Source organism: Heloderma suspectum, chromosome 3, assembly GCF_057233095.1.
Source record: "Heloderma suspectum isolate Gila_16-S chromosome 3, 16-S_ref, whole genome shotgun sequence".
Lineage (NCBI taxonomy): Eukaryota > Metazoa > Chordata > Lepidosauria > Squamata > Helodermatidae > Heloderma > Heloderma suspectum.
In genome coordinates this window covers 118764177-118789912 of record NC_139460.1, presented here as the reverse complement: position 1 = coordinate 118789912, position 25736 = coordinate 118764177, and the positions used below count along the sequence as shown (strand labels likewise).

General features: G+C 44.4%; 1 protein-coding gene across 1 annotated transcript in view; it reads right to left on the bottom strand.

The window, feature by feature from the left end:
• The window catches only part of LOC146350116 (myb/SANT-like DNA-binding domain-containing protein 7), a 48739-nt gene extending 29083 nt beyond the window's left edge, over positions 1–19656 (bottom strand). The window contains exon 1 of the mRNA XM_084844275.1: positions 19586–19656. Coding sequence (XP_084700401.1) covers positions 19586–19590 — 5 coding nt within the window. The 5' untranslated portion in view covers positions 19591–19656. The remainder of the gene's footprint in view (positions 1–19585) is intronic.
• Positions 19657–25736: the final 6080 nt, after the last annotated feature.

Genomic DNA, 25736 nt, shown 5'->3' with positions numbered 1-25736 from the left:
ATCAAATCTTGTCACTGGGAAGCTTTCCTGGCATTTGGGACAGCTTGTATCTTCAGATCAATGGCTACCACGGGTACCTGCATGGCTCCACAACATGCCAACATATTCATGACTGACTTTAGCTCCTGTCTCCAAAGCCCTGTCTTCTACCTGAGACACATCAATGACATCTTTATCATCTGGACCCACAGGAAGTAGGCTTTTAAAACATCCCACCAAGCCTTCAATAATTTCCCCTCCGCCCTTCCTCATCACCTGTGCCTTTGTTGTTGTTTATTTGTTCAGTCGCTTCCGACTCTTCGTGACTTCATAGACCAGCCCATGCCAGAGCTTCCTGTCAGCCATCACCACCCTCAGCTCCTCCAAGGTCGAGTCCATCACCTCCAGAATATCATCCATCCATCTTGCCCTTGGTCGGCCCCTCTTCGTTTTGCCTTCCACTTTCCCTAGCATCAGCATCTTCTCCAGGGTATCCTGTCTTCTCATTATGTGGCCAAAGTACTTCAGTTTTGCCTTTAATATCATTCCCTCAAGTGAGCAGTCTGACTTTATTTCCTGGAGTATGGACTGGTTTGATCTTCTTGCAGTCCAAGGCACTCTCAGAATTTTCCTCCAACACCATAGTTCAAAAGCATCTATCTTCCTTCGCTCAGCCTTCCTTATGGTCCAGCTCTCGCAGCCATAGGTTACTACAGGGAATACCATTGCTTTAAATACGTGCCTGGACCAGTGCAAACAGCAGGTTCACTTTCTGGATTCTACAGGGTCTCTATTTGATTGATATCTCAACACCACCACTATATATTGGGCCCCACTGACTGCTGCAAATATGTGCACATCCTTCCACCAGCTGCCACCCAGGGCATACCACACCATCCAATAAATGGAGGTGTATCATAAAGCTTAGCAAAACAGTATTAGGAGTCAGTAGTGCAGTTACTGGACAGAAACTTATGCTTGAAGGATTTATGTCAGACATTCTTAAAACATCAGTAAGCTCCCAATGAAGTTAAGAAACAGATTGGAAACGCCAGACTGGAAAGGCACAGTAACCCACTACTGAACAGGTCCTGAAGTGAACAGCACCACTTGTAAATTACAGCCCCCAGCAGTTGTGCTGTCAGGGCAAGGACTTTGGCGTAGAGGTCCAGGGACCCACTGAACTGAATGAGCAGGAGGCCCCCAAATGCAGCAGGGTGTCAGGAGTGCCCTAGCTGCCTCTTGCAGTCTCTTCCAATAGCCAGCTCAGGATACAGACTACGAGGATTCTTTCCAAGGCTTTATTCCTTTATTACTTTATGACTCTTTCAGATACTAATCACTAGCAACTAAGCAAAGAACTGCACTGGGGATAGATAGTAGAGTAGCCTAAGCTCCAGGTAAGGCAGTTGGTCCCCGTTTGAAGGAGAACCGCGGGAAGACTCTGAACATATGGGCTATGGAGAGATCCTCCCTCTTTCCCTTGGGTCCTCGGGACGCGACCGTTGTTTTAGCGCCAAACGAGCAGAGCGCTTCCTTTCAGAGCCCTCCATCTGTCGCCGCTCCCTGCGTCTGTGCCGAGTGTCCAGCCAGCCCCCCTCCAGCGCTCTCTCACTGCCAGGGTCACTATCTCTCTCAGGAATGCTGGCAGGAGGAATCTCTGCCAGCTGCTGTGCTTGTGAGAGATGAGCGAGCTCCTCCCCTACAGATTGCTGTTCTTCCTCAGAATCAGAACTGCTCTGGGGCTCTATGGGCTCAGTTTCCACCCTGACACAGGGCTGGCTTACCACATTTGGAAGTTAAGTAATGTAAATTACAATCTAAAGAGCCTCCACATCATAAGACCATTAAGTCCAGAGTCTAAAATAACCTAACTTCACTACTGGCTCCCAGCTAGAATTACTCCATCAGTGATCTACAACCTATCCAGGCATGGCATTACAAATCTACTCCTAATCTACTCACTACATACAATAGATTAGCTAACAGAGAGATATATCCAAGGACTAGGCAACAAACTCAGATAATTCTATCTCCATCTTTACTCAGGCAATGCTATTACAAAACCTAATCACACCATCCATACCATTGGACACTAGAACAGGGCTAGGTAACCTTTTGTGTGACCATAAACACATTTGGCAATTTAAGAAACTGTCCAGGGCACAACCACAAAATGGCTGCCATGGGAAGCGTGGCTAGGCACAAAGGAACAGTAAGTTGCACAAAACATTGAGTACAAGACAGAGGTGGGATCTGACCCCAACACACCAAACAATTGCTTTGAATCCAGTTTTCTGTGCAAATATAAACCTATTTCACAAAAGGCAAACCCTTTAACTCTCCACCCACCTCTGCTAGCCAACTCATCTGCCCCCCCCCCCACTATGGATCACAACCCATTCATTCTCTCACACCCCGGCTCACCACCCATAGACATATGTACACTCTCCATATTATTTTTAAAAATGGGAGGGCAGGTTAGTGGGCACCAAGAAAGAAGTCTAGGGGTGCACTGGTGCCTGTGGGCACCATGTTGCCTACCCCTGTGATAGAAGCTGTTACTGGCCAATAGTTTCAAAGTTTTACATAGTTTTCCTGCTTTCTACATAGGTCAAACAGGTCAATTTCTGCATAAAAGAAGAAATGGGCAGAAATCTGATATCAAAATGGCAATATTCAGAAACTAGTGGGAGAACCTTTTAGTATTCCAAGGCACTCTACTGCCAATCTGGAAGTCACCATTATTCAACAAAAACATCAAAGGAAGGCTCCTAGGTAAACTCATGGAAATAGAATTTATTAGCAAATTTGATCATATTCATTTAGGTCTTAATTAGAACTGTATAATTCTCTTCTACTACAGATGTTAAGTTAGTATAGCAAAGCTAGAAAGATTGTATGATCACCTATGGCTGCCTCTTGAATGATCATTATCTTGCATACAGTGGAGCTTTAAATAGAAATTGACCTCTTGAATTTCATGGTCTTTCAGTCCCACTGTTTGCAATCTCTCCCCACCTCCCCCCAGCAAACATTTGCCAACAGAGGACAGCAGTTCATACATCTGAAGTGGGCTTTAGCCCATAAAAACTTATGCCACAATAAAACTGTTAAGTCTCAAAAGTAAGTGAAAAGTTTCACCAGACTCTCTCTTATTTGTCCTCCTGGCATAATTGAAGAATCTCCCTAACTGTATATTCTTGCCAGTTGCCAGCTAAGCACCTAACAGCAATGTGTGACCCTAGAAGCCAATTGTTGCATTCTTTCATGCTGCTGTTTTCCTTCCCCAACCTGGTGCTATCCAGATGTTTTAGATTACAGCTCTCATTATACTTTACTGTTGGTCATGCTGGCCAGGGCTGATGGGAGCTGTAGTCCAAAACATCTGGAGGGCTCCAGGTTGTGGAAGGCTATTCCAGTTGCAAAAACAATGGGAGACTTCCATTGATGAACCATGTTTCTAGCGCACACAGATCTGACCCATAAAACATATTTTGACCTCTGCCAACAAAGCTAGTCTCTCTCTCTCTCTCTCATGCACCCCCCCCCCCGATATCCATCTTCCTGTCCTGCTGCTGCAATCATCTTAGTACATATTGTATTCTACTGTCAGGAGCACCCTAGTGGCCTCTTTCAGTAGACTCCAATAGCCAACTCAAGACACAGAGGAAAGGATTCTTTTCAAGGCTTTAATCCTTTTACAACTTAATGACTCTTTCAGAAGCTAATCACCAGCGACTAAGTAAGGAACAGCAGAGTAGCCTATGCTCCAAGTAGGCAGCTGATCCCCGTTTGAAGGAGAGTCACTTGAAGACCCTGAACTTATCGGCTAGGGAGAGATCCTCCCTCTTTCCCTTGGGTCCATGGGAGGCGGCCGTTGCTTGCGTGCCAAACGGGCGCTACGCCTCCTTTTCACGCCCTCCATCGCTCGTCGCTCCCTGCGTCGAGTGTCTAGCAAGCCCCGTTCCCGCACTTTCTCACTGCTACGATCACTATCTATCTCAGGAATGCCGGCAGGAGGAATCTCTGCCAGCTGCTGTGCCTGTGAGGGATGAGCTGGCTCCTCTCCCAAGGATTGCTGATCCTCCTCAGAATCAGAACTGCTCTGGGGTTCCATCGGCTCAGTTTCCACCCTGACATCTACTCACCATGCTGAGTGCAGTTTAAACGGTGTGCTGGTAAATCCAGCACTGCAAATTTCAGTATGAAATGGTTGTGTACGGATCATAGCTATAGAAACAGTGACTGAGCCACTAGAAGATTCTCTCTGTACGAAATTATGTTGTGCAGGTTGTAAGGTACAATGATTTGACATGCATATAAACGATAAATGTATGTGTGTTTTGTCCTTCACTTGTAGTGTCTATTTTTAGGGCACACAGAGACCAAAAGGTTTTGGGTGTGTTGTTATTGTGGTTTTTGCATAGTCTGCTAATAATGCATCTCTCATGTGCAAGGGAATGCACTCTACACGCTGCGTCCTGCAATCTGTCACTGTTGTGCTTTGTTTTTCATGCAAAAGCTTGGGTCACATTAAAAAAAAGTACCAAAACAAAAAAGGACAATGCAGTGAAATTAAACATGGCAAGCAATCCTCACCTAAATGCACCTTTATTTAAAACATTAGCTAACATCCTTTTTCCTTCTGTGTTGTCATCTTTAGATGGAATGTCAACAGCAGTTGAGGAACTAGTTGTATGCAGTTAAAGAATGGTTTAAAAACATTTCAAGCCCTATAAATACAGCAGCTTTTGTCAGACTAAAAGTTGCCCAGTCACAGGGCAAGACCACTTCAACTTTTAAAAAGCACAAGGCATAGTTTAATAAGGATTTAATGGTTATAGTTTTGTGCAAATTATATGACCATCTATAATATATAAGACCACCTGTATTTCCTTCTAAGAGGATTGGAATGATAAAGAAGGGAAGAATAATGAATGGAGACACTTTTTTTGAAGATTTCCTTTAACCTTTTTCTAATAATTCTAATATCTCTTGCATGTGTTCTGCATATGAGAAGTTAGAAAGAAATGTCAGATACGGATGACCCCCCCCCAAAAGGAATGGAGTTAATTAGTGCATCTATTCTCAAAGGCAAAGTGATCAAGATTCTTAGCTGCTATATAATGGTATTGACACATTTATGTTGCAATTGTATATATACAAACCTAAGAGTAAGACCCCAATGAGCACAGAGGAGTTTACATCTGAGTAAACATGCATAGGATGTACTAGCAGCTTGATCAGAAACTGGAGCTTTGTGGAGAAGAAAGCCCTGAAGTCCTTTTATCACCCAGGATGGTTTCAATGGCATTTTTAACCTCTTTTTTCTTTTTAAGGTTCCTGGCCCAAGCTGAGAGCCAACAATTCTTCCATACATGAGAAGGACAACATGCTTTGAGGTGTCACTGAGTAGTTCCCTGTGTGTAGGGATGGGAAAACTGGTTTTGTGATGTATAGAAGTGGATTAACTGATATCCTTTGCCATTTGGCTACCCATGACGACTCCCTTCAGTTCTGCAGATCTTGATTCCAGCATCAATCTCTGATCCGGGTGTAAACTGACATAACTGGGGTGGGGGGGTGTTAAATAAAAATAAATGTAGATGAACTGCCAAAGGAAATCAGATATCTCTCAGCAGAACACAGCTTATGCTTGGCACCAGTGCCCAAACCATAAGGTAGTGTTCTGTTCTGCCTCTGTCACGGTGAGGGCTGAGAGTTATTGGGGGCTGGTGACGCCTACAACAGGGTTCCATAGATAGGGTCTTTACAGGGTTTGGGGCAAGTCAGGTTTCCCAGGAAGGCAGGAATGGGAAGAGGACAACACCACATACAGCTCTGAGTGAGATCTTATCCAACGAGCATAAGATCATGACTGAGCCTTAAGTAGGGGTTTGGCTTCCTTTAGACTGCTTAGCCCCACTTCCATACTAAGGCCTTTTCTATTAAAGGAGCCTGGTCTGCTTTAGCAGCCTCAGGCTATGATGATGGGAGAAGTGTCTGTGGCATGCTGGTCTCTTCATGGCTGGAGTCCTTAGAGTCTGAGGATGGCAATGTGACCTCCTCTGGATGCAGATCCCTGGGGTCTTCCTGGAGAACTGGGTCTAAGGAAGTGGAAGCCTTATGATGCCTTTCTGTAACAGAGCCCTCTCCCTGAACAGTTAACTCAGGATCCTCTTCTTCTGAGGTTGGGAGATCAGGATCCTCTGAGGATGAGGTTTTGGGGTCCTGGTCTGTGACAGGTATAAGCCTAGAGCCCACAAAGTCAGGAAAGGGCCCACTTACACACTTGATGCCTTAAAAAACAAAATAAAAGCAGTTTCAGGAATAGACCATTTTGAGCAGAGAAGTTTTGAGGCAGGGAAGGTATATAACCTTTTGCATGCCCACTGTTACTCCACTCCAAATCATGTTTCCCCACCTCATATCAATGTCTTTTTCTCTGCAGGGTTTCAAATGGATGTTTGACTTTGCAAACATGCACTGGGAACTTCACAGAGGAAAATCTGTCTTAGGGGCATGATCTGGAGTTTGGATTTGGAGCATGGAAATGGCGAGCATGCCACTTTCCACTCAAAATGGCCCCTCCCAAATCTGCTTCTTTTTTTAAAGACATTGTGCAGTAATACACCTATTGCACACTGCAGTCTCTTGTGGCTGTCCATATCCCAGCCTAAAAGTGGCCCTGCTGTTTTAGTGTCAGAACTACCAAAAGGCATTTCTGGGCCTCAGATGGGGCAGAAGCCAAAATCAGAGTGCACATTCATTTCATTAGTGACCAAGCCCAGTCAAAGTAGAATGCATTTCTTTTTACCTATCTAGTACTCCATGGGTAAAGACATTCAAACATGCACAGGCTCTGAAGTATGCCTTCACTTCAGCTTGGCCACATGAACCAAGTGCTATCAGAAACAGAATATAACACATTCACCATATCCGTATCCCATCCCTGCCCAAGGCCTAGTAAATCCTGTCTGTTAAACCATGAGGTCTACCTGGCTGGGATGTGATGTGAACAAACACATGAGGCTAAGTAAAATAAGGGTGAGATTGTGGATCCCATTGATACTATCTTGTCTAAACCTGTAACAATGACTATGACAGAACATTCCTGTTTCCCTGAGTAGGGAATGTAATCCTCTAATTGTTCAGTCGTTAAGTCATGTCCAACTCTTTGTGACAATCCTCTAATAATGCCATAATGAGATGTGACTGCTTCAGCTTGGCTTAATGGGGGCATTTCCTCCAGCCCTAGATATACAGAAAAGATAAAGTGTTAGAAATTAAGTTTTTGTAAACCGCCCAGAAAGCTATGGGGCAGTATAGAAATGTAATGAATGAATGAATGAAGTTAATATTGATATTTCTCAAAGCTACAGAATAATCTGAGACCTAATGCCCAAAATGTGGGTTGTGAGTACAAATCAGTATGTGGAATCCTCCAAACTGTCTGCCTCCTTGGACTCCAGCCTTCTCAGTTCCTGCACGTGTCCATTCCTCTTTCACAGTTAACATCACATTGGGCTGAACTAGATAAGACACCATTCACACAATTCTCAATAACATGAATGGCTTTTTATATGTAAATTGCAGGCATGGTGGTGGTGGTGGGCTGTCCAATTCAGACTGGGACTCTGGCATGGGAGGTCAGGAGCATTAAGTCTTTGCCCCTCCCTGTAGTCCTGATCCATGCCTGCTATTTGCATTGCGGAAAAACTCCAATTCACTCCAATGAGAGCTTTCCCCCCAATGCCAATAGCAGGTGTGTGGGGCTGATCTGGATTGGGACTGCAGTGAGGAGCAAAGGTCGAATGTCCCCTGTCCTTCACAGCAGTGCCCCAATCTGGATCAGGCCTCACACTTGCAATTTACCTTTTAAAAAGCTGTTCAGAAAATTGCCAGTTGTGTGATTGGTGTTATCATCTAGTTTGGCCCTCTTGTTGTAGTCCCTGTGAGGTTTTTCTAATCAAAACTAAGTTTTAACTTCCCTTACAGAAGATGCAGTATATATTCAATATTATATTGACAGTGTCACCTACAGCAGTTCAAAACATTTGGTAAGGAGGATGAGCAGTTGCAGCAAGGTAGGTAAAAGCCTGTCGTTTCTTTTTCCACCTAAACAAAAACTAGACAAAAGAAAATAGTGACCCTGCCTGCAGGCTTAGAAGCCTTCACACACACATATATAAATTATCCTTAGTAATCGACAGGTTAACTGTATTGGCTGTGAGTACAAGACAAAATTAATGGATAGTAGAATTAAAAATGGTGCAAGGACACCATTAAAAAAACCCTTCAAGTCTGCAAAATGCATTCTTGCAAAACTGGAGCAACGCTTGTCTTATTTAAGATGAAAACAAAAGCATTCCCAAACATCCTTCACCAATGGTCATGAAGTGATCAGATTTTCTCACCCAAGCTAAATTAAATCCAGAGAGACTAAGCTTGGCTGAAAATAGACTATTATGAAAGTGTTACATTTGCATAAAGCAAAGATAAAACTAATAGGCTTTTCTCACACTTGAAGTGATTAAATTAAGTTAGTCATTCCCTTTAAATAAGGTATAGCATCTTCTAGGAACCGCTGCTGAAATCTTTCACCAAACATGATCATACCTTCTTCCAATCAAGCACTTGCTTGTGAGTGAGTGCGTGTGTGTGTACTGCTTTAGGCCAGGATTGAAAGAACAGTGCAGCTAGTTCTGCATGCTCAAGGGAGATTTGGATTTGTGTTTTTCAAATAGCAACCTCCCAACTTTATTGGTCTACATGGCAAACCACACAAACATTTCAGTAGAATAGAAAGAGGTGTACTCATAAGCTGGAAAGAGGAAAGGCACAGCGTTGAAGGAACAAAATAAAGAAAAATAGAGGCAAAAAATGAAAAGGTTAATGAAAATGAATACCAGCTTTGGAAACTGGGGGTGGAGAGGGAGAGGATTTTCATTTTCCCAGCAATTAAATATTGCAGATTGAGTGCTGGGAAAATTAGGCATCCCTACAACAGGTGCCTAAGCAGCAACCTTAGGGAAAGCTCCTTAGGTCCCTTACAACAGTTACACATCAACTGCACATTTATTGTGGATGCCCTGTCCTGATCTTGACAAAATGTCCACAGGGCAAAGTGGGCCAGTAGTTGCCGCACTATGGAAAGCTCCAAGTGAGCAATGTGCTCCAAGAAATCTAAGCATGAAATGAAACCTTTTATGCCACCAGGGCCAGATTGTTCCTCTTTGCCCCTTCCTTGACAAGTGGAAGGCTTGGAGCGCAGCACTCTTCCTCCTTTCTTACAATTCCCTCCTGGCCCATTGCTGGGTCAATATGGAGATGGGGGACTCTGGCATGGAGATGGTCAGTTCCTAGGTATGTAGGCTCTGGAGGTCCCAATTCAGGGATCCCTGATCGGGTTTGGGCTCTAACATAGGGCCAGTCATGATGCTGCATCTATTACTATTATTATTATTAGCATTATTACATCCCACCTTTTTTTTCCTCTTGCAGGGAAGCCAAGGCAGCTTACATGGTCCTCTTCCTCCACTCCATTTTATCATCACAACCCTCCTGTGAGGTAGATTAGGCTGAGAGTCCATGACTGGCTCAAAGTTACCCAGCGAGCTTCATGGCCAAGTAGGGGCTAGAACCCAGATCTTCCAAGTCCCAGTCCAACACTCTAACCACTATACCACACTGGCTCTCTCTTAGGTTCCTTTCCAACACCTCTGCCTCCAGTGTCGCTCGTGTGACAGATCTGGCCAGCCCCTCCTCATTCAAGCCCAGGCTGCTGCTCAGACTGGGGGTCCGGACAGTATAATGAAACATTAATCTGGAAAAGTCCTTAGGGTTCACGTCTGCTCACAGTCAAGTCAAACCTAGTATGTTTGTATACCCCTCTCCTAAAATTACTGTTCTCAAAGTGGGTTCACAACTGAAAAAAGAACATCACAGCTAAGTCATAGTTATGCATGAGTAAATTCTCTAGATGTCAAGAGGACCCCCTTTCAAAATTGCATGTTGAATTACACATTTTGGTTAAAACCTAACCATGTTTGTAAGATGGACATTTCATGGATTTCTTCCAAAGTAAGTGTGTACTTATGGTTGCAATCCTCTAAGGCTGCAATCCTATGCACCATTAACTGGCAATAAGTTCTCCTGACCTCAGTGGGACTTGCTTCTGAGTAAACACACATGAGATCCAGGTGCAGGAGAGTACTCCAATCCTCCTTATCACATTTTGTGAGGTAGTGCAGCAGTGGGGAACCCATGCCTGGGGGCCCAATCCAGACCTCCTGGGGTTCTAATCTTGCCCCTCAGGTTTCCCTAGAGAGTGGCTCCACCACCTTTTCCCCAACCACTGATCATTTGGTGGTTTCCTGATTTTTGTACAGCCCCCCCCCCCCCCAACCACACACACACTCTTAAAGGCTGAAATGCGTCTTCTATGGCTTGGTTACTGGCAGTAAGAAATTTAAGCTACAATGTGCTGGTACTTTTCTCCCCACTGCTTTTGCTTTGGTGCAGTACTTTTCACCCACCACTGGAATGCAGCCCCTGAGAGCTTCTCTGAAACCGAATCCAGCCCTTGGGCTCAAAGAGGGTTTGAGGTGGGCTGTCATGTGTGATTGTGGGTTCAGACCAAGCCTGTCTGGGTGAATGGAGTGGCTTTGGACCCAGCAGATCAAAAGCTGACTCTTCCCTGTCCATGGAACACCCCATTCTGGGCTGTTCTCCCAGTACCTCCCATTTGGGTGCAGCAGGGGCCTCTGTTACTGCAAACCCCTGGTCTAGTGTTAATAGTTTGTAACTAAGATGGCCAGGCTTTACATGTAGTGCTTAAGAGAAATATAGCTGTGACTATCTTAGCTACAAAAGATCAGTATTATATATTAATTTGCTTATTATTTTTATACAGGGATATTACCACTCATAGTCTGATCAAATGATAGAGTCCTCCAGATCATTCATAAAAACAAAGTAACTGACTTGTTTTATAACACATTCTAATTTAATTGAGTGCTCCCTTCATCTTATTTATTATGTGACAGGATAAACAGCTGTTCTGTGTTTGCTTTTCCTGTGAGATAATTTGGCACCTGATTCCAACTTTGTGCCTTAAAAAGTCTTCTTAGAGCATTAAACAAGATAAATGAGAGGTATTACTTTGATGTTTTCACTGCAGAATTTAAAAACAGAAATTTCCTACTTAATCATCTTGTTATGAATGACTTTAATAACCTTATGGCATGTTTGTGTAATCGTTTTTTGCCAAGGGATATTTAGACTTACTTTTTTTTGTTTTGCTTCTGAATTTTGTATGAGCGTCTGTCTGCTTTTCTGTGCTTATCTTTCTAGAAATGTCTATCACTTCCTCTGTGATACCTGAATGGGTCCTTTATAACAAGGCTCAGTTTTATGTTAAACTGTTGAAAATTAGTAATGCAACTAGCCACAGAAAAATGACTGGAGATGCCTAAAATCAAGCTTTCTAGAGAATACAGTTAATGAATCATAAGGGGAATTTCTTTGAAAGGGAAATGCATATCACTTATACAGTATTTTTCTAGATTATGTTGATTTCCTTCATTGATTGACTTATCTAATAGCTCCACCTAATGGGATTAACAGGAATATGTCTGACAAGTCTTTTGGCTTTCCAACCATTACTTATTTGTGTGATTTATATGGCAGGGATATACAGGGAGGTGGTCAGAGATTCATCACTGACGTTAGTGCTCCAGTCTCAAAGGTGACATTGACCTGGTTAATTCATGTTTACATCTTCGTCCAGATAGACACGAACATCCCCACGTCCTGCAAATTGCTAATGCTAAGTGCACTTTGGCCCCGATGCATTGTCATTAAATACAGAGCATGAATGGCAGAAACTGGATTTGAGGTGGTAGAAATGAGCCAGTCTTTTCCAGTAAAAACTGCTCTCTACAGAATCAAGTGAGGAAAGAGAAATGCAGCTCTCTGAACAACAGAACATACTCTGCAAGAAGACAGTGGCTGAAAACTGAGTACTGTCTAACTGTGGGCTTATTTACACACTGGGCTGGATCCAGACTTAGTCATGCTTAGAGTACCCCCATTGAAATCAGTGGGACTGAAGTCAGTCATGACTACCTTGTCCCATTAATTTCAATGGGTCTACTCTAATGACTACCTCAAGCCCCATTGATTACATTGGGTCTGCTCTAAACATGAACAAGTCTGGATCCAGACCATTGTGCATGACTGGATTGAGCATCATGTGGGGAGCAGTAACACAGACTGCATCTCATCTGTGACCAGATTAGTGTCCTGTAATGAATTAAGGCCAACTTACATATTTAAAAGATGTAAGGATTTCAGAAGTTATTTGTACTTTTGTATGTTCCCTGTGTCACATATTAACCGGCATGTGTGGATTGGCTTTATTATGTCAAAAGGGTCCATGCCAATGCTAGTACTTCCAAGAGGGAGCAACACTATCATGAAGACTACTATACTTTACAACAGCTGCATGGCAAAACCATTGTGCAGCTGACGTGATGTCCAGGGGTGACACCATGCCCACTAATATCATCCAGCCCACAGTGGATGAGATAGGGGACAATCCAGCCCCCACCCTGGATTTCACGAACTGAAAATAGCTCGGCACCCTGTGCTAGATCCACAAGCCTCTCCATTGCCCATCCCGCCCACCAAGTGGTAAGGAAGTATGCTTAAAATGTTTTTTAAGGTGGAATGGGAAGCATTCTTGCCTCTGTCATTCCACCACCACTGCCTGCAGGGCTTTGGATGGGTGGAGGGCTCCAGTCTTGAAGCACTCCATCTAAAGAGTGGCAATCCTCTTGGACTGCACGCTGAATGTACTTAATGGCATTAAGATAATGTTCTAAGCATGGAACAGGAGGTGGCATCTATGTGTTCCACAGATTATCTTCAAGTTGAACATATGGATTTCCTTACCACTGCTATTCATGATTTTCTACTTTGAACATTACATTTGAAGAATGAATTCAGAAGCATGAGTCACATTTCTAAATCCTGGCTTGCTTTTTTTTCTTTTTGAACATTCCAATCAGCTCTTCCAGAGCACATCAGTCTGAGCACAGGTAAGACTGAGGTGTCACTGCTTCATATTACATTCTTTCTACACTTGTTACACAAGGGGTTCATGCATTTGTGAAACATAAGGGGAAGGTATGAACTAGCAGTCCATCTTAGTTTGCTTCCTCAAATAAAGGAAGGTGCTGAAAGGTGCAAAGGTCTTACATGGCTATAAGGACCAAAGACTGAGTTTGTAAACACCAGAAATAGATCAGAAGCCTTAGATTCTGCAGGATTGCTTCTTTAAAAGTAGAGCCACATGGGCACCATTCATGTGGTAGACATATGTGTGAATAGCAACATATGTGATTTCAGTTACACCAGATTTCAGTTACACCCTGCATGCACGCGCACACACACACACTTTCCCCCCAGCAAGATGCTAGTACACATGAAATCACTACAGTTGTATGTGGAGCCATTTCCCACCAGCAGCAGCCACCATGGAATGACACCCAGAGGCAACCATGTAATCACTGCAGCATACAAATCTAGCCTTAATCAAGGCTTCTCTTATGAATGCTCTAAGGAAACTCCTTAAGTGGAAAGACAATCCTGGGCCCCATCTACACAGACACTTTCTGAGGCAATTCAGTTTAAAACCAGATTTTCATCATTTCAGATTTGCTCCCCCCATGGCATACATTGCCCGCTAATGTGGCATATACAATGTGCCTGTTGCCGGGCAAACGTCAGTAGGAGAAACTGCATTATTTTGTGCATAAGTGGTTGGAGTCCTGCAACTGAACAACATATCATCAATAAGTATCTGGCAAAGGAGAGAATTGGGAAGGCAGGGGAAGAGGGAGTAAGTACATTTGAAGACAATGTGATTTACTTATCCATGCTGATTTTTTAAAAAAATATCATCCCAAAAGCAATTTTAAATTCCACACCCCTCTCGTGCATCTCCTCCCAGTGACATTGCAGCAGTCCTGGGGTGAAAGCTGGAGAGCTGCTCAAGTCCTGGCAGTGAATTACAGAGCAGCAGAAGCAGCAATACTACTACTAATAATAGCAGACACAGACATTGCTTTTGCGTCTCCTTTCCTATCCTTGCTGTGGCCACAGCCTAGGGAAGCAAGTGGTCTGAGGGAGCGCTGCCCTGAGCTCTCATCTGGCTTGTAAGAAGGGAAAGTGTTCTATATCCACCCCTCTCCTCCAAAGGGTCCACCCTTTGCTAAAGGTGAACCTTTTCTTTCCCCCCCTCTCACCTCTGCACCTCCTTAGCAGCGATGGTGTGGAAACTTCGCAGGTACGGAGGTGCGGGGGGGGGGGAGAAAAGAAAAGGTATGGATATAGAACGTCTGTAGATGCGGAGAAGCACAGGATTACAGTGGGAAAAAATAATTTTTATAAAGGACAGCCCACATACGGTGATGCAATATACGCTACAGCGCGCTGGGGCACAGACACACCTCTAGCTTATGCCCACTAACACACATTTAGTTTGGGGATACAGGGCACACTCAAACAGAACTGCGCAGAAACTGTGTTAAAGGGGAAATCCATCACAAAACATCTTTTTTAAAAATGTGACTTTTATGGCAGGAAAATCTGTGGTTGCTGTGGAGAGGGGTGACTGTCATGTGTTGTGCCAGTGTATGAGGAGCAGTTGCACCACAGTAAATCCCCCATATAGATTGGGCCCTGCTGATTTCAGATGCTTGAGTCCCATTTAAGTGGGTTTAGGATTATGATCTTAGATTATTTCGTTCTGCTCTTCATGTTTTTAAGCTATCCCATTGTGTTTCTGGAATCAGCAACCATCTTTTTATTAAATACTCACTATCTGGGTGCCTCTTTAGTTTATAGAGGGCAGATGTGCCCTTCTGAGGGCCATAGTGCATTTCCACTTAGCAGAGGCCATGATGGTGGCCCAAGTGGCTAATGGCCCTGGAACTAAATGCTAAATTGTGAGGTAGGCTTGTGTGGAACTTCCCCATGCCCTCATCTCAGAGAAACCTGTCCCCTACAGAAGGCTTCCCCAACCGAGTGCCCTCCAGATGTTTTGGACTTCAACTCCCCAGCCAGCATGGCCAATGGTCAGAAATTCTGGGAGTTGTATTCCAAAACATCTGGAGGAACCAGGTTGGGAAAAGCTGCTCTACAGGCATGGTAATGAGCTCCAGTAGACTAGTATAACCCATGCTGAGTTTGTGCAAATGTTTAATTTTATCTAGTGCTATGCCGAAAATTTCTCCCATATTTTTTTCAACCATTCTCATTCAATTTGATAGAAGACAAATTCCTTTGAAGAGAAATCCAATGGTGAAGAAATTTTGGAGAAATTCTCATGGGTTGGGTTTGGGTTTGTTGGGCTTACCTTACTTAAGAGGTGGCCGAAGAGTGAGCGGAAGTGACCTGTTTTTCATTGTACAATCATCTCTCTGGTTGCCTGTAGCCTCCTCAGCTTCCTACACTTCAACTAAAGCCCAGTTTAAGGCACCATGAGGTCATTCCTCCCATAGGGCTTTTTCAGATCAGGATGTGCAGGCAGTCTGGGAGGCTAGCTGTGATTAGGTAAATTCAAAAACACCACAAAAATAAATTATAAAACATCCTGAATGAGGCAGAACAATGGAAGCTTCTTTCATGGGGGCAGAAAACTTTCAGGGAATTGGAGGACAGATTTTGGCAGAGCACTAACTCCACCTCATCCCTGGAGCTAGACACAACACTGCCCCCCACACACTGCGGTGGATGCAAAGTGGGGGCTGGCCTGCCTAGACAGTTGATGTGGTTGCAGCAAGAAACCCCCCAAAACCCTTACCAAAAAAGAAAGAAGCTGTGCTACAAGCCCTGCCAATGGGGAGCCCTACCTGGGAGAAACTGCTGAGAATTTCTCCTTCTCTTGGAGAAATTCAGTGAAATTGTCTCCCAAATTTCTCTGCCCACAAGTAAGGTGGAGAATTTCAAGAGGCCACTTGTGCACAGCTCTAATTTTATCTCCAGATGACTTTGAGGCCATTTTTGCACAATTCTACGTACTCGCTGCTGCTCCTGGGGAAAAGGGGCCACTATAAATTTCAGGCAGGCTGGAATATATGGGTGAACTCATTGTGGCATCTGGGCCAAATGTTCCACAGGCCTGATAGAGGTTTGTTATAACAGCTTTAATACTATTTTCTTGCCCCATATGAACTCTCATGCCTATTAAGATCCTCAGGGAAACCAATTTGCAGGTTATGTCTTTGAGAGTGGTTAAATATGTGGGTATATAGCAGCATCTTTTTAGTAATTCTTCCTACTCTTTGAAACAGTTTGCCTAGAGAAAGCTGTATTTTTTGCATATGTTTTGTGGTATATGATCTGTCTGGGTTGTGGCAGCTGTTCTATGGAACTCTTTCCCTAAACAGCTGTGAGCAACTTGTGGCCCTCCAGATGTTTTAGCCTACAACTCCCATAAACCCTACCCAGCACAGCCAGTGGTGAGGGCTGATGGAAACTGTAGGCTAAACATTTGGAGGGCCACAAGTTGCCCACCCCTGCGGAGATTTACCAAGGGAGCTCCCTTCAGTACATTTTGCCAAATAGAGATGTCTTTTTCTATGAAATGCATTTGACATATGTTTAAAATTTTTCTCCTCAGTTATATCAAAGGTTTAAGGAACAAGTTCCATAAGCTGCAAGGGCTTTGAATGTTTTTTTGTTTTTGTTTTTTGTGAGCAGCACCTTTCCATGTTGGTATGACAAGCTACTTTGGAAAATGAGGGAAGTTTCAAAAGCAATTCATGATATGGCATACAGATCAGCTATTCAAAGAGAAAAAAAAATCTACTGGGCTAATGCAAGCCCCTTGAATGAATGAATCCTAGCAGCTCTTTGTATCCCAGCCCATGTCTTGAGGAAAAGGCCCTTGGATGTAGGGTCCTCTTCAAAAGGAGGAAATCACCTTTTCTAATAATGACAAGTTCATAGGAACACTAATGGGGATCCCTTGGATTTCAAGCATATAATTGTTTCATGAGATTGAAATACGAGATTAAGCATCTGAAATCAAGAGAATGTTTCATAAATCCAAAAGGACTGGAAGTGGTAATTTTCATCAAAAGCAGGTGAAAGTTTTTATATATCCCATGATCCTCATGGAACTGATAAACTTTTGACATTTCAGAAAAATGCGGAATATCTATAAATAACTTTAATAATGCATAGTAGTGGACTGAGCATTATAATCTATTCAAAAGTGTTCTCTCTGCAATGATATGTTTATCCTTTCTGTTTCTTCCCCTCCTCCCCCGCACCTTTTTTTAAACTTCTGGCGTAATCAAAGTGGGAGTTTAGTTTTGATGCATCACTTCTCCCTGTACAAAGAATTACCAATTTTTGTATTAATTCATTTTTCCTGTACAGAACAAGAAGTTTACATTTAGCCTGACATATGAACAGAGGAGATTATCTAGTAAAGCTGTGACAGGCAGCTAACATACTTAGAATGAGGTGGAAAGCCCCCACCAAACCAAACCAAAAATACCCCACCAAGATATTAATCTCCAAGAAAGACAGAAGAAAAGTGTACAAAGAGAGGTAAAACCATGTGACTATTCCTCACAGTTTTCCTCACTATTTTCCCTATTTCCTGGCGTAAATTATAGAACATTATTGCCAAAATGTTCAGATCAGATACATATATGATTTGCAATAGAAAAATGCACCTGCCAAACCATCTTGTCCCTGCTCTCAATCTAGCCACTGCATTTTGCACAAGCTGCAGCTTCCAAAGCATCTTCACAGGCAGCCCCACATAGAGCACAATGCAGTAACCTAACAGATGTTACCAGAGCATAGACTATTAAGGCTAAGGTACCCCTCTCCAGATAGGGGCATAGCATAGCTGGGCCACCAACCAAAGCTGATAGAAGGCACTAAGGCTACCCAAGTCTCCAGAGAAAAAGACAACTCCAGAAGAACCCCTAAGCTATGAATCTGCTCCTTCAGGGGAGTGCAGCTCCATCTAGAACAGGTTGAACATCCTCCACCCAGTCAGAAGAACCACCCACTACCAGTATCTCAACCTTGTCTGGATTAAACTTCTGTTCATTAGCTCTCATCCAGTCCATCACTGCAGCCAGGCACCAATCTAAGACATCCACAGCCTCACCTGATGAAGAAAAAGAGAAATGGAGTTGCATGTCATCAGCATACTGATGACAACACACTCCAAATTTCCTGATAACCCCACTCAGTGATTTCATGTAGAGGTTAAATAGCATGAGGGACAGAACTGACCACTGTGGAACCCCATACTGGAGAATCCAAAGGGCCAAGCAATATCGCCCAAGCACCAGTTTTTCCAAGCAGGAATGAAACCACTGCAATGCAGTACCTCCCACTCCAAACTCAGACAATCACCCCAGAAAGATACCATGCTGAATGGTATCAAAAGCCACTGAGAGATCAAGGAGAAGCAACAGGGTCTCACTGCCCCTGTCCGTCTCCCAACATAGGTCATCATACATGGCAACCAAGGATGTTTTCATGTTGAAACCCAGCCTGAACCCCTACTGAAATGGATGGTCTCATCTTAAACAAGTTGCTAATTTCAAGAGATATTTTGTACACAAGGGAATACTAATATTTATTTTGTAGTTTTCAAAAGAATGTTTGCCGACCCTTTTTAGGATTCAGGAGACAATGTTGCTAATACAAGTTTCTAAATGATTATTTTATCTCAGGGCAAATCCCCTAAACCTCCACTCCACCAAATTCACCTACATCCAGGTCTAGCTCTTGGGTACAGTATCCCTCTGATGCCAAAGCTCCTCCTGTTCTGCTACTGGCTGCTTGGATAGTTCATCTGGTTTTTAATACCTGCTTATGTAACCTTCTTCTGGTAAGATCTTTAGAGCGGCCTCCTGACAGAACACAGCCCCTGCTCCTGATCTTCACCAGCAATGCATGGTTATCATCCAGAGAAGGAACAGCTTAATAATAATCAGAGCTCAGCTATTCACTTTCTCCTCAACTTTTCCCTAGTCCTTCTATCACACACCACAAACCAACCAAAAGGCTCTCTTCTCCTTCCACCAACAGGCTAACTCTAACTGTCGAGTGTAATTGCCCAGCTGCTCTTTTCTACCTAGCTAAATTCCCCAGCCAGTCACAATCAGATGTTTCCCAGACCAATCAAAAGTGAATTTACTTGATCCAGGATCCATCCATAAATATCAAATGCAAGCATTTCTCCCTCTCCCTTTTAGAACTTGTCACCAAGCACTACTCCTACTCAGGCCTTTGACACTGTAATAACTCTAGGCCTCGGGCCTAGGATTCGCAAATAATATATTGAATGAAGGAGAATCCAATTCATGCACATTCTCTGAAGATTTTTTTAATTGTTTCTACAATGAGAGGGGATTCGTTTTCATAGAAATATCTCATTTGATATAACCTTTTTCGTTTCCACTTTGAGTATTGCTAAATGTAAGCTACTCCTGAACTCAGCATAGATATATTAAAAGGAAAAGCGGTATAGAGATATAAAAGTAAAATAAAGCGTTACCTCATTTATCTGTACCAGGCCAGCTTGGTCCTGTAGTTATTCATTCATAATCATCACTGTGAATCACAGTTGAATTAGGCATTCGGAAAAACCATGTGGTGTTCCACCCTTCCTGGGAATGAACCACTTCAGACTTCAAGGGAGGCTTTGTACTTGTGAATATTCCCTCCCTTGGGTTTAAGAAAAGAAAACCTAGAAGAGAAGCACATCCTGGAACTGCCAGTCAGCTTTCCACAGGCAAGCAAGTGTTTACAAGGGAGCATTCAGTTTTACAGTTCACCACGTAACATTCTGAAATTTCTTTTAAAAAAATGTTTATGGAAATAGCACAGAAGCCTTCAGTAGAATGAGAAAATGGTTTTGTTAACTGGCAAGTGTTTTTGACTACATCGCCTTTTTCTGTCACCTTTGCTTGTATCAAAAATTTCTTCTTCCTTACTCTAGATTTTCTGAAGAGAAGCTTATTTGCTTTGCTTTCTTTTTCAATGTTGTTTTACAAATGCCATACCACTTTCAGATCTATGTCTTCAGTTATAGCCCTAGAGTCTAATCTGGATCCTGTTTTTCATGGGCTTGTTCTAGCCTTTTAATTTGTTCCAGGAGCTTTTATTTCTCCTTCTCCTGTTCAGATAATTAGCTCTGTTAATTAACTATCTTCTCATGCAGGCTTCATGCTCTTCCTATTCTGAAATTACTAATGTTTCACCAGTACATCCAAAGTAAAAATGTCCCCTAATACTGATTTCGTGCTTCTAATGTGCTATTCGTGAAATGATTCTCAGATTTAGTGAGAATACTGTTGCAAAATAGGTCCCAAGGTGACAAATTCGGTATTTACTACAATGAACACAAGGTCAAGCGCACAACTAGAAATAACTAATTATTCCTGAAATGAGCTAGCTATGATGTACATATTCCATTATACTGTGTGTTAATTAAGTGAAATGTAGTCATTATTTTGATAAATTTTCTGAGGTCTGTTAGCAGACCAGAACCAAAATATTTCTAAGGATAGATTTCAGTATCAGAATCATTTAGTTTAACATCAGATTACACATTCCTACATCAAATCTAAATGTAGTGTGGTTTTAATTAGGCTGAAATACTGGAAAATACTAAGACTGAGATTTTAAAATCAGACGTAGCCTAAGGACTTAGCCATACATCTTTACAAAACATGAATACTGGGGGGGGGGGGAATCTTCACAACAATGGAATGAGAAGCGTGTTGGATTTTCATGGAATTGGCTTTTATCTGTCAGGGATACACGAAACAAGAAAAACCAAGTGTATCATACCTTAAAAATCTGCTTTTCGCTGGTCACACAGCATTTGAAAGCAACACACTTCTGGATTGGGTGGGGGAAGTAGAACTAAATGTCATCAACCTGGCAGGTGCTGCTCAACCAAGAAGAGAGGCTTGTTTTCCACCCCTGTCCAGGTTCTCCCCAGCTACCACATTATTATCCCTGACAGCATCTGAAGACTCCCCATGAGAACAGCCCATCAGTGCAATTTCGCCCCATTTCAACCAATGGTCAGGGAGTTAAGGAGCTCCTACCCCCTTTCTCCTTTTCTGGCCACTTCTTCCTGCTCACAATGACAGACTTCTCTGTTGACAATGACAGCCCCCCATGATCTTGATAAAGCAGTAGAAAGGCAGGCTAGTTACTCTAGTTACCTAGGTTACCGAGGTCACAGCCAGGTGACACACCCCTAGGAACACTTGAGCATATCAAATTTAAAGCGGAGGGATGGGCACACAGCAGCTGAACCGCAGGGGAGCCGAATTAAAGAAAAACAACAGAATAAAAGCACTCTGCAAAAATGTGGCTTCCACACAGGTAAACGCCAGGGTGGCTGTAGACTGGCCATAACGTCATGTGCCGCAAAGGACCTCGAAACTGTCCCAATCAGCAGCAAATCACCTGTGAAGACAGGCCCCTGGTTGTCAGGATGTGGCATCTGAGTCAGCTTGACTGGTTAAAAGGTCTTTTTACACGCACAAATTAAGATATTTTGATGATCATGTAAGACCCTTAAATGGAGTTAGAACTGCAAATACAATTTCAGCATGACAGCTAAAGGAAGGATGTGATGTTTGAATGAAGTTCATTAGCACAGACACAAAGATCTTGTAATGATTTCTTTTAAAAGTTGATTTTGATCTTTAGACACAGGTATCCCAGTCCAAACACCCAAATACAGCAACACTCAGAGAGCCAAGGCCTGCAGGAGAAGCTGCCACCACCACCACCACCACCGGGGAAGAAGTGGGCCTGCTGCAGCTGCTACCAGCACTATCACTACTCTGGACTCCTGCCTGACAGTATTTTTAAAGGGGATTCTTTATTTTATTTTATTTTTTAATTTCTGGGGGATTCTGTTGTGTTTGTAGGGGTGGGTAGCCTGCCAGATAGGTGGGAGCGAGGGGGCATGTCTCCACCTGATAGAGGCAGTGGGGAAAGTGTTGAGGGCCAGAACATACCGAGGCTGGGCAGCAGGCACTGGCAGAGCGCTAGGGGCAGGACATACCAGGTAAGGGGAACAAGGGGGAGATGTGTAATATATGTCCCCTGTTCTGGGCCTGTCCAGAGCCAAAGGATGGCTGTGGGAGGCGTGACTCTGTCTTCGGGCCTTCGTCTGCTGCTCTGCAATGCCAGGTCTGTTACCCAGAAAACATCCCTCATCCATGACATGATCTGGCGGCCGTGTGTCCAGCTGGATTTTCGTATGCACAGTAGCTGAGGACTGGGGATCGGGGAGGGGGAGTGGCTGCTATCTACCGAGAGTCCTTGGTCTTCACCGGACCCCCTCTCCGGGAGACCAAGGTTGCTGAGTGCATGTACTGGAGGTTGGGCACAAAGGGAAGTCTGGGGATTCTGCTCATGTACCGTCCACCTTGCTACACGACTGACTCCCTGGCCGAGGTGCTTGAGGTGGTCTCTGATGTGCGTGTACAGTCCCCTAACTTATTGGTGTTGGGGGACTTCAACGTACATTCAGAGGCCATCCTCACAGGAGCACCTCAGGACTTCATGGAGACCATGGCTTCCTGGGAGCTGCACCATATTCTAACTGGGCCCACCATGGTTCAATCCGCGGTTACGAGCTCTGAAACAGGAGGTGAGATGGCTAGAGCGCTGGTGGCACAAGTCTCACTCCATAAGACGATCAGACACGGGCTACAGCTGTATCTTCAGCCTATCACGTGGCGGTGAAGGCAGCAAAAAAGGAATATTATGTTGCCTCTATCACATCTGCAGAGTGCTATCCCAGGAGGCTGTTCCAAGTGGTCCGGAGCCTGGTCGGTCCAGTTGCTCCAGAACCACTGGAGCATTCTAAGGCTTCCTGTGAGGCCTTGGCAAGGCACTTTGCAGATAAAATTGATAGGAGTGTTCTTCCATGTGCTGTGGATACATTTAGTGAGCAAGAGGTGGCCTGTGGCAAACCAGTTTTGTGGGATCGGTTCCAGCTTCTTCCTTCTGATGAAGTGGACAAGGTGCTTTCATCTGTAAGGCTGACCACCTGCTTACTTGATCCTTGCCCATCTTGGCTCATTATGAGCTGCAGAGAGAGACTGGGTGAGGGGATCAGGGTGGTGGTGAATGCCTCCCTTGAGGAGGGAGCGATGCCATCAGCCCTCAAGGAGGCAGTGATAAGACCACTCTTAAAGAAGCCCTCCTTGGATCCCCAAGTCCTGAAAACTTTCACCCAGTTTCGAATCTGCCATTTTGGGACAAGGTGATTGAGCGGGTGGTGGCGATGCAATTGAGGGCACACTTGGAAGAAGCTGATTATCTAGACCCATTTCAGTCAGACTTCAGGCTTGGTCATGGGACAGAAACGGCCTTGGTCACCTTGGTAGATGATATGAGGAGGGCTCTGGATAGGGGTGAATGCTCCTTCCTTGTTCTCCTCGACCTCTCAGCGGCTTTTGATACCGTTGACCACAGTATCCTCCTGGACTGCCTGGAGGGGTTGGGCACTGGAGACACTGTATTGCGGTGGTTCTGCTCCTTCCTCTCTGGCAGGTACCAGAGGGTAGCACTGGGAGAGGAGGTTTCGGTACCATGGCCGCTCATTTGTGGGTTGCCACAGGGTTCCATCCTCTCCCCGATGCTATTTAACATCTATGTGAAGCCACTGGGGGCTATCATCAGGAAGTTTGGGGTGTGGTGTCATCAATATGCGGATGACACACAGCTCTACCTCTCATTCAAATCTTCACCAAGGTTGGCCGTAGAATCCCTGTCCAAATGTCTGGAGATGGTAAGTGGCTGGATGAGGAGGAATAAGCTGAAGCTGAACCCTGACAAGACCGAGGTACTTTTGGTGGGGGACAAGAGGTGGCTGGGGGATGTTGACCTGGTGTTGAATGCGGTACGGCTACCCTTGAAAGACCAGATCCGCAGCCTGGGGGTCATTTTGGACTCCCAGCTGTCCGTGGAGGCTCAGGTGTCAGCTGTGAGCCGGACAGCGCTGTATCAACTCCATCTGATACAGTGGCTGCATCCCTTCCTTCCTGACCATCTGCTCCCATCAGTAGTACATGCCCTGGTCTCCTCTCGTTTAGACTACTGTAATGTGCTCTACGTGGGGTTACCCTTGAAGACAGTTCAGAAGCTGCAGCTGGTACAGAACGCAGCGGCTCATCTGATTAAAGGCAGCCGCTGGTGAGATCATATCAGTCCAGTGCTGAAGGAGTTGCACCGGTTACCAGTTGTTTTCTGGGCCAAATTCAAGGTGTTGGTTTTGACCTTTAAAACCCTACATGGTTCTGGCCCAGCCTGTCTTAAGGAGCGCCTCCAGCAACACCAGACAGGCTGCTTAACAAGATCAGCCTCGGATGGCCTTCTCTCTGTCCCATCAGCCAGGACAGTTAGACTGGTGGGGATGAGGGAGAGGGCCTTTTCTGTGGTGGCCCCCACTCTGTGCAACTCCCTCCCTAGGGAACTCCGCCATGCCCCCTCTTTAATGAGCTTCCGCCATGCATTAAAAACGTGGTTGTTCAGGCAGGCATTTGGGGTGGGCTATGGTATTTTAAAAAATGTTTTTATTGTAGAATTTTATTGTTTTAAATATATACTTGTGCATCGCCCAGAGTGGCTGGGTGACCAGCCAGATGCGCGATTAATAAATGTAATTAATAATTAATAATTAATAAATAATAAAAAACACTTGCAGTTCCGTGGTTGTGGCTGGTGGGGTGGGTGATGATCGAGTATCTAGGAGAGCTGCATCCCATGGATAGGATGCTACAAAGGGCCAGAGGCTGTATCCTGCCCTGCCCACATAATACTTATTGATAGACTTCCTTTAGATGCAGTAAACTAGTTTCACGTCTTACATTATCATCCTTCTCCATAGTTAGTACGGCAAATGTGTCCTCCTGTCCCTCTTCCTAAGTCATTCCTTCCTGTTGATCTAAGTTTTGTTTCCTTTAGGTCAGCTTCCCTTTCCTTGCTAACAGAACAATTTTAAGTGGAGCTGGAGAGTGGTGGATCTACCACCTCATCCCCAGCCCTATCAGCTTTCGCTGGCCAGGACAGAAAGTGTGAGTAGGGATGTACAAAAGTCACTTACCTTTTCGACGTGGTGATTTGCGGTGGGGGGGAGGTGCTCCGCACCTCCCCCTGAAATCCTAATCCAGCCGGCTCCGCTCTGCAGAGATTCCGTGGAGCCGCTGGCCGGGGCCACCCGCAGCTGGACATCCGGCCGCTGGGCAGCCTTCTGGGAAAAAACAACAACCGCGTACACAAATGGCGGCTATGGCGGCCGCCATTTGAGTTCCCTTTTTTTTGCCTTTTTAGCCTACATAAATATTTACGTAAGCTATTACGGCGAAAAAAAAAGGAACGCAAATAGCGTAGTAGGCGCTATTTGCGTTCCCCTTTTTTTCGCCATAATAGCTTACATAAATATTTACGTAGGCTAAAACAGTGGAAAAAAGGGAATGCAAATGGCAGCTGCCATAGCCGCCGCCATTTGCGTATGCAGTTTTGTTTTGTTTTTTGCTTGCCGTGATAGGCTACATAAGTATTTACGTAGTCTATCACGGCAAAGGCAGCTACGCAAATGGCGTGGTGGCCACCATTTGAGTCCGCAGCAGCCGGCTGAGAGACCAGCTGCCGCTGCCGCAGCGGCTGGA